This window comes from Rhinolophus sinicus, chromosome 16, assembly GCF_057876585.1.
Source record: "Rhinolophus sinicus isolate RSI-liver-muscle chromosome 16, RSI-T2T, whole genome shotgun sequence".
Classification (NCBI taxonomy): Eukaryota; Metazoa; Chordata; class Mammalia; order Chiroptera; family Rhinolophidae; genus Rhinolophus; species Rhinolophus sinicus.
The window spans coordinates 1109649-1125510 of NC_142516.1; the positions used below are offsets into that span (position 1 = coordinate 1109649).

The window sequence follows — 15862 nt, forward strand, 5'->3', positions numbered from 1 at the left end:
CTCTGTGCATTCTGCTCCCACGAGGGAAAGGGCCCTACCTGACATCACCGTCACCCCATGGCTGGACCCCAGGTGCCTTGCTCGGGGCCCTTGCAGCCCCTCGGGCCGGGCCCCTGGCACTCACCTGCTGTCACCCCCTGTCACCTGCAGTTTGAGGAGCTCGTCTACCTGTGGATGGAGCGGCAGAAGTCTGGGGGGAATTACAGCCGCCACCGGGCCCAGACAGAGAGGCATGTGGTCCTGTGCGTCAGCTCCCTCAAGATTGACCTGCTCATGGATTTTCTGAACGAGTTCTACGCCCACCCCCGGCTCCAGGTGAGGCCCCACCCACAGCCCCGGTCCCAAGGATGGCCCTGAGCTCCCAGATAGTCTCCCACACCACCTTCCTCCCTTCGGATCTGCCATAACAGGGAGGGCTGGGGCCCAGGGGCAGCGGGTATGAAAACAGGAAGGCAGGGCGGGCAGGGGCAGGCGAGCTTGCACAGGTGCTGACCCCATGCCCCCACCTGCAGGACTATTACGTGGTCATCCTGTGCCCCACCGAGATGGACATCCAGGTCCGCAGGGTCCTTCAGATCCCCCTGTGGTCTCAGCGGGTCATTTACCTCCAGGGCTCTGCGCTCAAGGACCAGGACCTCATGCGAGCCAAGTGAGCCCTGGCAAAGAGCCTCCGGGCAAGCCACCCGCGAGGCTGGCTTCCCAGAACTCCCCACCCCCACCCCCGTGCCCGGCGTCTGGGGGATGGACATTCTTCACCAGGTCTTAGAGAAGCTCAGCGTGGACGGGGTGGGGCGGTCACTGCTGCGTCGGGTGGGAAGACCTGCCTGTGGGCGCGTTTCTTTTAAAGACAAGCCAACAGAGTAACTTGAGGAAAGAAGACTGAGTTCTTAAGTGGAACTTCCCAGAATGTGCCCGCACACGTCAGGGATATCCCAGGAGCCCCCCCACCCTCATCAAAACTTTATTCTAGGAGACTGACGTGGTGAAGTGTGGGTTGTACAGAGGCCCAGGGGATGCCCGGGTCCTCTCACCTGCCCACCTCCTGAACCCTGGGCCCCACTGTCTCACCCGTAAAACTGGGGACAGGAATCAAGTCCCCTGCCTTGGAAGTGGTGGTGGCCAGGAGATGCACCCCTCTGGTGACCCCCTGCCCAACTCCAGGCCTGAGCGGTGGAGAGAGGCAGTGGCTGCTGGGGGTTACGGGTTTCAGGGTGATGTGCTGGGAGGGGCCGGGCATGAGTGGACAGCAGCTCTCAGGGGCGGGAGGGGAGCAGAACTGGTCACAGGTCCCCAGACCTTGGGCAGTCTGTCTCAGGAGGGGACAGGCTGGCAGGTGGGTTTCAGCATCTCTGGCACCAAGTGCTCCCTTTCTTTCAATGCCCCAGCCCCATCCTGGGTTAACGGGCTCCCACGGTGGTCAGGTTGTTAGCACGGAGGGGTCTCAACGCGGCCCTCCCCGCCTAGCCTCTGCCCACAGCCGACAGCCAAGACTGGCTGTGGATGGGCCCAGGCGGCACTCAGCCCTGTGCTTTGCAGGATGGACAACGGGGAGGCCTGCTTCATCCTCAGCAGCCGCAATGAGGTGGACCGCACAGCGGCGGTGAGTGCCACAGGCCCCCCAGCCCCACAGGACCCCCAGCCCCACAGACGCCCCAGTCCCGCAAACACCTCCCCCCCCCACAGAGCCCCCACCACCCTGCAGAGCCCAGGCCCTGCAAAGGTCCCACCCCACAGAGCCCCCACCACACCGCAGAGCCCCACCCCGCAGAGCCCCCACCCCTCAGAGGGCTGCTGGCACTGACCACGCCCCTTCCCCCTCCCCTTCCCCCCCTCCGCCCCAGGACCACCAGACCATCCTGCGCGCCTGGGCTGTGAAGGACTTTGCCCCCAACTGCCCCCTCTACGTCCAGATCCTCAAGCCTGAGAACAAGTTTCACGTCAAGTTCGCAGGTACATACACTTGGGGTCCATGTGTGCACACAGATGTGTGTGCACCTCCCAGGGCTGGGGTGGGGGCAGCTGGAGTACCGTGGGCCTGGGAGCGTGCAGAGCCGCCGCCAGGGGACAGCTCCGTCTTCACCAAGGGCGGGTGGAGGGGGCCTCCTGCGGGTCCAGCTGCCGGAGGTGCCGGTCCTGCACCTGGGGGCCCGGTCAGTGAGGGCAGGAGCCAAGGTAAGGAGGACAGGTGCTCCTGATGGGCCTGCCCAAGCTGGGGACCTGGGGGAGCAGGTGAGCGGGAGTTTGAGGAGCAGCGGGGCCCTGGGGGCGGGGTCTGCCGCGGGGCGGCCTGGCGACCTGGACGGGCGGTTCTGACGGCCCTGCCCACAGATCACGTGGTATGCGAGGAGGAATGCAAGTACGCCATGCTGGCCCTGAACTGCATCTGCCCGGCCACGTCCACGCTCGTCACGCTGCTGGTGCACACGTCCCGCGGCCAGTGAGTGCCCGCCCACCCTGCACCACGCTGGGAGGCCTGTGACGGGGAGGGCGAGCAGCGGGCAAAGGTACTGCCCAGGGAGGTGGGCAGCCCCAGGGAAAGGGCCTGGATGCCTGGGGGGGTCACTGGTATGGACCCGGCGGAGGACACCAGCCCACTCAGGAAGCAGCAGGTGTGGGGGGCTCTGAGCAGACAAATGGGGGGCAGGTCAGGGGCTGCTGGGAATTGCAGGCAGGGCCCACTTACAGCAAGGGCTATGGCCCCGGCGGAAGAGCTGGATCTTGGGCCCAGCACTGGCTGGGGGGGCTTGGTCTGGGGGACAAGGTGCGTTTGGTTCTCAGCACCTGGGTGGGGGTCCCGGGCATAGCCTGGGGTAGAGGAGGGGCGCTGTCTTCTGTGGGGAGACCAGTCTGTGGCCCTGCTGCGGCCCTCAGCTCCTTGTGCAGCCTGTGTGGCCCTGGGGTAGGCACCAGGCAGGGGAGGTGCACCCACTGGCTGTGGAGGCCAGCCTTGACTCCAAAACATTTTGGCGCCCCCTAAGAATCAGACCCTTGTGTTCACAGCTTTTTAAAACTGGCCAAGTGACCCCTCAGGTCACCCTTGAGGCTCAGCCAGACATGGAGGGGGCAGGGGGCAGGGTCAAGCTGGCCAGAAGCTGGGGGGCGGGGACAGCCCGCTGAGGTGACGCCCCGCCCGCCTAGGGAAGGCCAGGAGTCACCGGAGCAGTGGCAGCGCATGTATGGGCGCTGCTCGGGCAACGAGGTGTACCACGTGCGCATGGGCGACAGCAAGTTCTTCCGCGAGTACCAGGGCAAGAGCTTCACCTACGCCGCATTCCACGCCCACAAGAAGTACGCGCAGGCGGGTGGGTGGGGCCTGGGGTCGCCCACCCCACACCCGGTCCGGTCAGGGCGGGGCCCCTGGGTTGGACGTCAGAGGCCACATTTGGCCCTTCTGCCCACGCAGCGTGGCCTCCCCTTTCTGACCTCGGGTCTTCAGGTCAAGTGTGGAAGGAGGCGCCCACCAGAGGAGCTCAGCCAAGGGCCTCACCCCAAATGGGGCCCTGGAGCTGGCCTCCAAGGAGCGGGGACGGTGGCTGTGGGCCTGCCGCACCTGAGTGGCCCCCATCCAGCTGCCCCCCCCCCCCCAGGTACGGCGTGTGCCTCATCGGGCTGAAGCGGGAGGACAACAAGAGCATCCTGCTGAACCCGGGGCCGCGGCACACGCTGGCGGCCTCCGACACCTGCTTCTACATCAACATCACGAAGGAGGAGAACTCCGCCTTCATCTTCAAGCAGGAGGAGAAGCAGCGGCGGGGCCTCGTGGGGCCCGGTGGGGGCCAGGGCCCCTCCCGCCTGCCTGTGCACAGCATCATCGCCTCTGTGGGTGAGGCCCCAGGTCCTGGGGACAGGCACGTGACTCGGCCCCAGTGGGAGGTGCAGGAGACCTCACCCAAGACCCAGTTCTTCCGTCCTTGGGGCTCAGTGTGCACATCTGTCCAGTGGGGGCACCCCTGCCATCTGCGGGGACTTTGCATTGCTGGCCAAGTGCCTGCCCCGGCTGAGGCCACCCTGTGTCAGGACCATTGGTCCCAGTATACTGAGGGGGAAATTGAGGCTCGGAGAGGTTCCAGATGCCCGTAGGGCATTGCAGCTGAACATGACTCTGGGTCTTGGGAGCTGGCTGTGTCCACCTCCCCGGGAGTCTGCCACCCCACGGTGAGCCTGGGGGAGAGGCTGCCAGCCAAGTGGCCACTCTGTTCCAGGGACTGTTGCCATGGACTTCCAGCATACGGAGTGCCCGCCGGCACAAGGCGGCGAGGCCGGCAAGCTGGCACTGCCCACAGAGAACGGCTCAGGCAGCCGGCGGCCCAGCATCGCGCCCGTCCTGGAGCTGGCCGACAGCTCAGCCCTGCTGCCCTGCGACCTTCTGAGTGACCAGTCAGAAGACGAGATGACACCATCAGATGACGAGGGGCTGTCGGTGGTGGAGTGAGTGTTGCCTGGGGGGGCAGAGCTTTTGACAGGAGGGGGAGAAAATGGGCTGCTGAGTGGAGACGTAGGGGCCGGAAGTGTCCCAGTGAGTGCAAGGCACCCAGGAAGAGACAGGCCAGCGGGTGGTGACACTGGGCTCCCACGGGTGTGGGTCCTGGGTCATGCCCCTGCTCTCAACTGTGGCTTCTAAATAGCCTCACGGGGTACCTTGTTTGGCAAATGGAATGTTCTGGAACCCTGACACACAGACACCACAGCCCACTCGGTGGGGTGGCTGTCCTCAGCATGGTCTGCAGAGGTCACAGACAGGGGAGCTCTGGGTGACATATTCTCCAGGCCTGGAGGCCACTGGCCCATCCTGAGCTGTCATCCTGCCCTGAGTTTGGGGCCAGGTCCTGCTGTCATTCCTGCTGTCCCGTCTGTCTTCAGCAATTCTCGGCCACATGCCTCGGGTGGGACAGACAGGCAGTGCTCTGACAATGGCCCTGGCCAGCTACAGCCTGGACTTCCCAGTCCTCCCAAGCTGGGCCGTCACCATGGCCACTCTGCTTCTGACCTTTGCCTCTGGGATGAAGTAAACATGCTATAAAGATAGACCAGCTGTGGGGACCAGCGCTGAGATCCAGGGGGACCAGCCAGAGCAGCTGGACACTGTGGCAGGTGGCGGGGCTGCCTCTGAGGGTGTGTCCTGTAAGTTAGCTGGAGGAGAGTAGAAAGCCAGCCCCTCTCCACTCTGCTTGAGCCAGTGTCCTGGCAGGGTGGTTGCCTGCCACCCCCAGGGGTGTGTACTGGTTGCTGGACAGAGGGTGGCAGCCTGCTGACACCAGCCTGGTCCCGGGGAGCAAGTAGAGAAGGGGCTGAGGGCCATTGTCCACCTGTCACCTGGGGTGCTGGGGCATCAGGGAGGGGTTGACCAGGCTGTCAAGCAGGGATGGGTCCGTGGGGTCTGGCACCCCATGTGGCCACCCAGCACGGCCTGCAGGGAACACTTGGCTAGGGGCGAGGACAGGGAGGAGCTGGCTGCCCAAGGCTGGGGGTAGGAGCGCGTTCTGAGCCCACCGTGTCCATCTTCCACCCCAGGTATGTGAAGGGCTACCCCCCCAACTCGCCCTACATCGGCAGCTCCCCCACCCTGTGCCACCTTCTGCCTGTGAAAGCTCCCTTCTGCTGCCTCCGGCTGGACAAGGTAGGTTTCCTCTTGGCCTCGCTCTGCGTGATTCTGCACTTTGTCATAATTGCAAGGACGAGGAAATCCTTGGCCCTTCCCCTGGCTCATGCCCTTTTGCCCATCTTCTCTCTTGTTCTCCCTGGCCTGTTTCCCCTTTAGAGGCATGTTTTTTCCAAAAACCTGGGAGTGGGCGGGAGCCCTGGCAGCCGCTGTTTCCTGAAAGCAAGGACATGCCTGTTATAGCCACAGCTCACCAAACTCGAGACACGGGTGTCTGATCCACGGACCATTCTCAAAATGCACAGTTGTCACAATAGCCCTCCTTTATGGCGACACTGTCCCAGCCACACTCAGCATTTAGCTGTCCTGTCTCTCTCTCAATCTGGAACTTTCCTCGCCCTCCCTTGGCTCTTTTGATCTTAGCGTTTTTGAGAGCACAGGTGGGTTTGCAGATGTTTTCTTGTGAGAAGACTCAGCTTGTGCGTCAGCCCCCCCGCCCCCCAGCTGATGTGTGTCCTTCTGGTGGTATCCGTGGTGACACCGTCTTCGACCACGTGGTACTGGTGGCTCGGCCAGGGTCCTCCAGTGTGAAAACACTCTGGTTTTGCCTTTGCAGTTAGTAGGTCACTGAGGGGACAGGTGTGGGGGTTAGGTAAATAGCTGCTCTTCCCGCACTTCCACTAGTGTGAGGCGTCAGTCTGTGGTATGATCCCGCGTCCTTGTACTCACTTGTGACGTGCTGCTGTGCGAAGCCTTCCCCTGCCCAGCGAGTGTGTTCTCCCCCATTTACATGAGCCACTGTGAGCTCCCAGGTTCTTGTCTTATTTGGGGGTTATAATCATTGCTCGTTCTAACATCCTCATTCATCACGTCAGTATTCTGACATTCGGACTTTCCTGGTTTTGCTGGTGGGGGCCCTCCAGCCTGGCTTCCGGGTCCTAACGACAGGTCCTGTCACCCTTTGAACACTTCCATGCTTCCCAGCCCATCGTGTTCCCGCCCCACCTTGTACTTGCCCTGCTTCAGTCCTGGAACCACCCACTTCTCCAAGGAGCAGACTCCTTCTAGTGGGAAATGATGCTTAGAAACCAAGACCGGGCACTTGGGTTGCTCAGTGCTGCTGGGGTGTCACTACGTCTGGGCAGCTCAGTGGTACACACACATGCAGACACACCACACGTGTTTTATTGCTGCTCTGTCGAGACCATGTGTTTCCAGACACCTTCTTCCCTCCCTGATGTGACTTCCCTGTGGAGCAGCCACGTGCGAGCGCAGACGGGTTGGGTGGTATGTGAGGCTCCCGAGGGGCTCATGCAGGCTGTGAAAGGGTGGGGGTTGGGGCGCCTGGCTTCGCCGCAGCGGCAGCGTGGGTCCCGGCACCTTGTCTGCAGGGCTGCAAGCACAACAGCTACGAAGACGCCAAGGCCTACGGGTTTAAGAACAAGCTGATTATCGTGTCGGCCGAGACGGCGGGGAACGGGCTGTACAACTTCATTGTGCCGCTGCGGGCTTACTACAGGGCCCGCAAGGAGCTGAACCCCATTGTGCTGCTGCTCGACAACAGGTGAGGCCCTGCCGGGCGGGGGCCCCCAGGGTCTTTCCCACCGAAAGCACCGCCCTGGCTCCCCACCAGCTCCGGCTCCCGTGTGCTCTGGCCCTGGGTGGTGCTCCATCGTCCTTTTTCATGGTTTCTCGTGTCCCTGTTGCCCCCCACAACTGTGAGCCCCCGGAGGCCCCCCCCAGAGGCCTAGCAGCCCAGAGCCCATGGTCCAGCCTTGGCTGTCTGGCCTGGGCAAGTCCCACCCCCTAGGGCCTCAGTTTCCCCTGGGGTAAAGTAAGAACAGCCTGAATGGCCTCTAAAGGCCCCCAGGCCTGAGATGCTGCAGTCCTGGGGACCCCTGCTCTGTCCCGCCCTACTCACCCAGGGCAGAGGGTGGGCAGCAGGGCAGGACGGACACCTCCAGGAACTGCTGTCCCCACAGGCCCGACCACCACTTCCTGGAGGCCATCTGCTGCTTCCCTATGGTCTATTACATGGAGGGCTCCGTGGACAAGTAAGGCCCGGCCGCCCGCCCCCACTGCCCAGAACAGGCCAGCATCTGCCCACTTGTTAGCAGAAGTTAATGGCCTACCCCCCAGGGAGTGGGGTGGGCCACAGGTGGGGGCAGGCAGGCACACCCCAGTGGGGCTCCTGGACCCCTGGCCACCTGGCTGCCCCTCCAGCCTGGACAGCCTGCTGCAGTGTGGCATCATCTACGCCGACAACCTGGTAGTGGTGGACAAAGAGAGCACCATGAGCGCAGAGGAGGACTACATGGCCGACGCCAAGACCATCGTCAACGTGCAGACCATGTTTCGGTGAGGGCGGCGGCCACACCCAGGGCAGGGTGGGGACCTCTCATCTCCACCGCCCCCATCAGCTCTACCACCCCACCCCGTGACCACTTTGCCCTGAACCGCCCCGCTCTCCGGCACCACCTTGACCCCGCCCCTGTGGCCACTTCACTTTGGCCCCGCCCCCACGGCGGCCCTACCTTGGCCCCGCCCCCGCGACGCCACCACCTTGACCCCGCCCCCCGTGGCCGCCCCAAGTTGGCCCCGCCCCCGTGGCGCCCCACCTTGACCCCGCCCCTGTGACCGCCCCACGTTGGCCCCGCCCCCGTGACCGCCCCACCCCATTCCCCGCCCCCGCAGGCTCTTCCCCAGCCTCAGCATCACCACGGAGCTCACCCATCCTTCCAACATGCGGTTCATGCAGTTCCGCGCCAAGGACAGCTACTCGCTGGCTTTGTCCAAACTGGAAAAGGTGAGCCTCCTGCACCTGCTGAAGCCTGGAGGGGTGGGAGGGGCCCACGGGAGGCCTGGCACTGCCCTCCTCCCACAGGGGCTTCAGAGATGGAACTCAGCTTCCCTGTGAGGCTCCCGACTGTGTAGCCCCAGCCCAGGGGGCCATGGCTGGGGGCGGACATCGCTCCCTCAACCAGGTGCTGGCCTGGGAGCCTGTCGTGTCAATGACACGAACACAGGTGACACCGTGACTGCTTTCTTCTGCCCAGCCCCCGCATCCAATCCTGAAATGTGTCCCTTCTGTCAGCCGCCCAGCAGGTGCATGTGGTCACCGCCAGTACAGACAAGGGACTGGGATCAGAGGGAGGCACTTCCTTAGGTCCCAGAGCAGAGCAGGGCTCTGTGAGGGCATCAGCTGGGGAGGGCTGTGAGCGCAGGGGCACGGGGACCCACCAGGGCCATGGGGTCAGGCCACCAAGGACACAGGTACCAGCCAGGGACAGCGGGATCGGCCACCAGGGACACAGGCTCCAGCCCTGGCGGTGTCACCCTGGCATATTCACTGATTCCAGCCCCTCCCCAGGCCCCTGCTCAGGCCAGTGGCAGCACCGCCATCCACAGCAAGGTTCACGGCTGGGTGGTGGGGTGAGGGCAGAGCTCAGGTTGCCCAGGCTGAGACCAGGGAACAGCGAGTTTCCAGAGTGTCCCAGCGGCCACCGTGGTCAGGAGCAGCCACCATTCCCTGCGAACCTGCGCTCCCCAACCCAGGCTGAAGTTCTCCTCAGGGAGTGGCCCGCCACCTGCATGGCTTACCCGCACCACACGGTGACCCTAGAGCTGGGCCTGGCCATCAGCACCAGACAAGTGCTGGAGTGTCATCCATCCACCCTGCACTGGGGTGGACCACAGAAGTGGGTCCACCCAGCCACGACCAGGATGCCCAGGGGACCCTGGAGCTCCGCTGCTGCCAGAGGGGTAGCCGGAAACCGGGCAGGCATTCCACAGGCCTGCGGAGCAGACAGAGGAGCCCCTGCCTGGAGGCGGCCGCCTGACCTCAGCTCAGGGACAGCACCTGCCTGCCACCCAGAGCCGCCCTGCAGCCCCCCGGGGCCACCATACACTGGGAGTTGGAACTGTGGGAAGTCGGATTCTGTGTCCACATGCTGGGCTGCTTCCGGATCTGGGGAGGAGTTTCAGGATGTGGAAGGTCCAGTTGGACCTGAGTACGACAGGTGACCATCGTGGAATCGGGTTCCAGGCTGATGTCCTGGCAGGGTCCTCCTTCCCCGGGTCCCTCAAGCAGACCAAGCTGCTTGCAGGCCTCGCGCCCACCTGTTCTGGGAGGTGGGCTGAAAGTGGGTCAGCTTGGCGCACACGCTCCAGTCCCCGGTCCTTCCTGGACAGGCAGCAGGCCGTCGGCATGCATGACCACAGAGGCGGCCTCAGGAAACAGCCCTGGCCCTTCCGAGGTCCCCATGGGACTGAAGCCCTGGAGCTGGGGGGCTGAGGAGAGAGAGGGCCAGCAGAGCCATGGAACAATACCCACTCTTGGTAGATAGTCGGAGTTGACACCTGGCCACCGCCGGCAAGTACCCGGCCCATGTAGGAGGCCGCTGGAGCCCTTGTCTTCTCACGTGCTGGCCAGACTTGGCCTGGGGTCCCCTGAAGGTCTCTGCCACCCTAAGCACGTCCCAGCTCCTGACATTTTAGACAGATGGCCGAACGAATGGTGACAGCTTCCCACAGGAACAGCTCGGAACATTTCTTTAAAGCACGGTTGTTTGTTGTTATAAAGTGTGCATGTTTGTTATAAACGTGTGTTCTACAAGTATGAAGAAGAAAACAAAGGCCACACAGGTCACGGCGGCTTCCCAGGCAGAGAGGACGCTGCAGGAGGATGGGGGCCAGGCAGGGGCTGCTGTGTTCCCCTGGGCAGGTTTCACCGCAGAAGCGGCAGCAGCACTGGACATTTCCGGCTTTCAGGTTAACGTGCTTTTTGAGAGATTGGGATTGCAGAGTAGAGCGGCTCCCTGGAGGTCGTGCTCAGGAAAATCTCCAAAAGCCGGACATGAGAGGGAGGGGTGCTCTCCCCGTCCCTGCACCCAGGGCCCCTCAGTGGCCTCCTTGTTCTGACACGCTCCATTCTGACCGTGGCTGCCTGTCACGTCCAGTCCCATCTTGCTTCCTGCTCTGCGTGAGGCTCCTGGGCCCCAGGGTCGCAGGAAGGGCTCGTCCACACGTGTTCCTGCATCTCGCTGTCGTTTGTACCCTGGTGCTCTGGTCGCAGGTCTCGGGTCCCCCAGGGCCGGCCTGGGAATCTGCAGAATGAAAAGGTGGCCTTGTCCAAAAGGCAGGAGTTCTGACGGCTCTTACACCTCTGGGCCTGGCCTGGGTCTTCCCACCTGTCAGTACCATTCTGAGTGAGGACATGACATCGTAATGATTTTGGGAAGTTCATCTGTCACTCTTATCACGTGCTGTGCCAGTTCTAAATGCCACATGTGTCTGGCTGGGGAATCTACACGGTCACGTGGTTCTCATGTTCCTCGGTCACACGCATCTCATTCTTGCTGAAAGGAACAGCGACACGTGCCCCAGACTCACTCACTGTCAGTTCCCCGCCCCACCACATCTGCCAGCGACACCCTAGATGTCCTGCCGAGTACGGAGGGACCGGAAGGAAAGGGTCGTGTCCTTTGCAGTGAGAGATGTGCCGTGCAGGAGGCAGCGAGAGTCAGAATGGCAGCAAGCGGCTCCCTGGCCTCTGATTCGCACCTTCTTTTCGAGTTGAAAGCGAGACGTGGTTCCAGCGGGAGTCGTGGCCTCTGGGGCTGTCACAGCCCGCTCCTCAGTCAGGGACGTGCCTTGTGCTGTGGTGATAATGTCCCCGAAGACATCCTCGTCCTAATTGCCAAGACCTGTACGAAATGTGGTGTGTGGCAAAAGGGACTTTGCAGTTGGGGTTGCATTAAGGACCCTGAGATGGGAGATGGCCCTGGGTCCCCAGTGGGGCCCCACGCAGTCACTGGGGTCCTTTGGGAGCCAGGAAGGTGCAGGAAGGGCCCTGAGCCAAGAAAATGATCGCCTTCTAGAAACAAACTGGAAATGGTGAATGAAAGGACTGTCTGCTAGGGCCACCAGAGGGTGTGGGCCCCATGACACCTGGACTCCAGGCCCGGGAAGCCCGTTGGCCTGTGGCCTTCCAGAATGTGAGAGAATAAACTTGCGATGTCTCAGGGATTTGTCCTAGTGGCCACAGGACACGTGCTGTGGGTCCCCTACTTCTGTGCTCATGGACCACCGGGTACAAACGGTGCATGTGGTTCTCTGGGCTCTGTCACACACACTGTTGTGCCATCGTCCTTCACTTACGAAACACAACCTCCAGGATGACGTCACCAAGATGATTAAGACTTGGGGTAGCAACAGCCAGCAGTCACCCAAGCCTGGGGCCTGTGTGACACGTCCCCTGGCCCCACTTCTCTCTCATCAGGGCCCCGAATCCTTACTCCCGAGTTAGGGTTTCCAGGCGGGAATTCCTGCCCGGTCTCAGGAATTTTTTTCTCTTTCGCATTCCCGAATCCCGAGATACACTGTTTTCTGTTCTCCACATTGAATCATTTCCACAATGTGACAGCCGACACTACCAACCACCTGGGTTCAAGGAGCTGATTTTCAAGATTTCCTGACCAACTTTTCTCAGGATTTGGGAACGGAAAAGCAAAAAAAATTCCCAAGAACGGGCGAGAATTCCCGCCAGGAAACACTACTCCTGAGCTCGGGCCCCAATGTGACCGGTGGGGACACAGCCGGGCACTCGCTTGGCTGTCTGCCGGTGCATGCACGCACGCATTTGTGCACGCTCGTACTTACACGTGCACTTGTGCTCGTGCTCACACCCTGCACGCGTACGCGCCGTCATGGCTGTGGGCACTGGCCCATCTGAGCCTCCCTTTCCTGCAGCGGGAGCGGGAGAACGGCTCCAACCTGGCCTTTATGTTCCGCCTGCCGTTCGCCGCCGGACGCGTCTTTAGCATCAGCATGTTGGACACGCTGCTGTATCAGGTCAGCCGGGGGACAGGTGGGGAGGCCCGTGGTGCCCGCTGGGAGCCCTGGCCATTGTCTCCGTCTTCTGCTGACGTCGGTCCCATTTCTGAGTCATGTACCTCCCGCTGAGCAGCCCTCCCTGGGTCCTGGGGAGCCCAGAGAACATTGGGTGGCTCTGGGTCCCGTCCCTGCCCTGGCACAGCAGGGGTTCCCTCTAAGTGTTCCTAGCCCTCCTCCCTCCAGAAGTCACTCCAGGGACGTGGCTCTCGGCAGCGTTTGTTTCTGGTCTCTTTTGACCTGACACGCTTGGCCAAGGCCAGCGAAGGCTTCCCAGCTGTCTGCTCGTTGAGCTGTGCTTGGGGACTGGCAAGCAGGTGGCTTCGTGTGCGTGTTTGGAGGCTCGGGGAGCCTGGTGGACGTGCCCCTGGTGGGCGCCCTGCCTCACTGCGGCCTCCCTCCCGGCCAGTCCTTCGTGAAGGACTACATGATCTCCATCACCAGGCTGCTGCTGGGGCTGGACACCACGCCGGGCTCCGGCTACCTCTGCGCTGTGAGTGCCAGGGCCGGCTGGGCACCGGGCTGCTGGGCACTGCCCGCTGCGCTGGCCTGGCTCAGCTCAGGGTGCCTGCACGTTACAGATGAAGATCACCGAGGACGACCTGTGGATCGGCACCTACGGCCGCCTCTTCCAGAAGCTGTGCTCCTCCAGTGCTGAGATCCCCATCGGCGTCTACAGGACCGAGTGCCACGTCTTCTCCACCTCGGAGGTTCGCGAGTGGGCGGGGCAGCAGTGCAGGCAGCCCCTCATTTCCCTGTGCGATTCGGCCGTCCCCATTGGTTGTTTTGGGGATCTGGGCCTTGGCTTCAGGGGTCCGGTCCACGTGCCCCACATAGGGCACGTCTGTTTGGGCAGCTGTGAGCGGATGGGGCAGGGGAGGCTGAGCCTCCTGGAACCACTGATGCCCACGAGGGCCTCAGGCAGCGTTGGGGGGAAAGCAGAAGCACCCCGGGTACCCAGGCCACTCCTGGTTTCCTTTACAGTCCCACGACCTCAGAGCCCAGGTGAGCGGCCTTGTCAAGCTTTCCGTCAAGGTGTTGCTGTGCAGAGTCCTACCTGAGCGTGGACCAGCCCATCGTGGGAGGGCGCAGGGCGCTGGGCTCTGGGCAGCACCAGCGTCAGGGAGCGAGTCCCGGGATGTGTGGGCCACGGGTCCACTAAGAGAGGGCTCATGGCGTCACCTGCCCATACAGCTGGGGAAATTGCGGCCCCTGGTGGGAAGCCCGAGCTCCCCCAGACACACGTGCCATCTGCATGTCGTGCTGTGGCCCACCATGGCGGGTATCCCCCTCTGTGCAAGGGTGGCCCCACCCGAAGTGCTGCCTGGATGGGGCTCCCCACATCACCCCGAGCCCCACGTGCCCACTGAGCCAGGCCCAGGCCCTGGCGTTTCCCAGTCCATCATGCTCCCAGCCTCTGATTTCTCCTGTCCCTAAATGGGGAAACCAAGGCCCAAGAGGGGGTAACCCTCCACGGCCAAATCAGGACATGCAGGGCCCAGAGGGAACCCTCAGAAACAGGGCCCACAGATGTGAGGCAGCCATCCTTGCCCACCCAGCAGATGGAGACAGGCCTGCAGTCAGGGCTGGAGGCCAGGCACTCGGGGGTTCAGGAGGGAGGCTCCGGCCTGGCGCCCCCCTCCCCAGCTGGAGAAGGAAAGCACCGTGTCCCTGGGCCCTGGGCCCACCCGCCTCCTGTCCCCAGCAGCGCCCTCCCCCTCCTGGGTCCCGCCTCTCCGGCCCTCACCCCCTCCTGCCTTGGCCAGTCCCAGATCTCGGTGAGCATGGAGGACTGTGAGGACACGCGAGACGTAAAGGGGTCCTGGGGCCCGCGGGCGGCGGGCGGCGGCAGCACCCACGGCCGGCACCCAGCTGGGGGCGACCCGGCAGAGCACCCAGTGCTTCGGCGCAAGAGCCTGCAGTGGGCGCGCAAGCTGAGCCGCAAGTCCCCCAAGCCGGTGGGGAAGGCGGCCGCCGAGTGGATCAGCCAGCAGCGGCTCAGCTTATACCGGCGCTCCGAGCGGCAGGAGCTCTCCGAGCTGGTCAAGAACCGCATGAAACACCTGGGGCTGCCCACCACCGGCTATGGTAAGAACCAGCAGCGCGGCTGGGCCAGATCGGCCACAGCAGGTGACCTTGATGGCCAGGGGTCCCCGCGGGCCTCCTGTCGGCACCACCACGTGGCCGGTCAGAGCCCTCTGGTGTGGGGAGCGCATGGGCTCCTCCCCAACGGGTGCTGAGCCCATAAGGAAGAGCTTATCCCCACCATCCTGGGGCCTCAGGTTCCCCATCTGTAAAAAAGGGGCTGGAGCAGGGGGAGCCCACATGCCGTGCACCTGGAGGAGGCTGTGGGGTGTGGCAAGCCAGGCTGGGCTCCCTGAAAGCCCAAGGCGCAGGGTGTGGGGACAGAGTGGCCACCTCCGACCAGTCCTGCTGGACCTCAGGAATGCAGGCCCTGCCCACTGTGCCCTCGTAGAGATCAGGGACGTGGCAGGGAGACCCCAGGGCCCCAGGACCCCCAGCCTGGCCCTCCCAGCAGCCAGAGCTTGGGGATGTGCCGGGGAGCTGGGCAAATGGCACCACACACTCGGCTGTTGGCCCCATGGAACCCCATTGCCATTCGTGTGGCACAGTCACCCCATTTCTGCTGCTTTGGGGTGACATTTGTCTTCGTCAGCAGATGGAGGCAGCCCCTTCTCACTGTAGCTTGTTTTGGGGAGGTTTCTGAACTTGACCAACAACAGGCCTGGGTGGCCTGGCTGACTCAGAAGAGAAGCTCATCGTGTCCCTCACTCTGGAGACACTGCCTCTGTTGATGGGACCGAAGGGGGGCCTGAGCTCCCGCTGCTGCCTGGCCATGTCCGTACCCTGGGCTACATCGAGGTTCTGGCCTGCACTGGGTTCCACTCGCGGCCTCTGCCCGTCGCTCAGGCCTGGCTCTGCCCCAGCAGCACCTGCTCTCCCCACCCTGCTTCCTGTCGTCTGTCTCCTGGGTCAGGGAGGCTCAGGGCTCTCCTAGGAGCTGCCCAAGGGTCATTCGGGCCAGGCCATCCACTGGCTGTGCAGACCTGGACCTGGGGCGGGCGGGGACTCAGCAGTCAGGGTTTGGGGGATAGGTGACCCATGAAAGCCATCCCAGCCCTGTCCCCATCACGTCCCAGCCCCGCAATTTACCTTTTCCCCCTGTGCTGTCCCTTTTTGGGGTACACTGATGCTGAGGCTCCAAGTGGGGTGTCTGGGGTTCAGATTTCGGCCCATCGTCTTCCCAGAGCTGGCTCCTGCTCGCAACCCCCTCGGCCTCGCCACCCCCGCCGGCCAACCCAGAGCTTGGCAGAGAAGGAACCGGTTTCCATTCAGACGCAGACTTGCTTC

General features: G+C 63.1%; 1 protein-coding gene across 13 annotated transcripts in view; it reads left to right on the forward strand.

Moving 5' to 3' along the window:
- Positions 1–15862, forward strand: part of KCNT1 (potassium sodium-activated channel subfamily T member 1) — a 63891-nt gene that overhangs the window by 43766 nt on the left and 4263 nt on the right. For 5 of the 13 annotated variants that reach the window (XM_074331379.2, XM_074331380.2, XM_074331381.2 and 2 more), the window contains 18 exons: positions 151–315; positions 513–649; positions 1537–1600; positions 1842–1950; positions 2329–2437; positions 3139–3288; positions 3588–3823; positions 4203–4428; positions 5512–5617; positions 6991–7163; positions 7582–7653; positions 7823–7957; positions 8294–8405; positions 12350–12451; positions 12900–12983; positions 13072–13200; positions 13475–13495; positions 14257–14578. In XM_074331379.2, coding sequence (XP_074187480.2) covers positions 151–315; positions 513–649; positions 1537–1600; positions 1842–1950; positions 2329–2437; positions 3139–3288; positions 3588–3823; positions 4203–4428; positions 5512–5617; positions 6991–7163; positions 7582–7653; positions 7823–7957; positions 8294–8405; positions 12350–12451; positions 12900–12983; positions 13072–13200; positions 13475–13495; positions 14257–14578 — 2452 coding nt within the window. Of the gene's footprint in view, positions 1–144; positions 316–512; positions 650–1536; positions 1601–1841; positions 1951–2328; positions 2438–3138; positions 3289–3587; positions 3824–4202; positions 4429–5511; positions 5618–6990; positions 7164–7581; positions 7654–7822; positions 7958–8293; positions 8406–12349; positions 12452–12899; positions 12984–13071; positions 13201–13474; positions 13496–14256; positions 14579–15862 lie in introns of all 13 variants that reach the window. The other 8 variants (XM_088793357.1, XM_088793355.1, XM_088793353.1 and 5 more) reach the window with 3 other exon arrangements.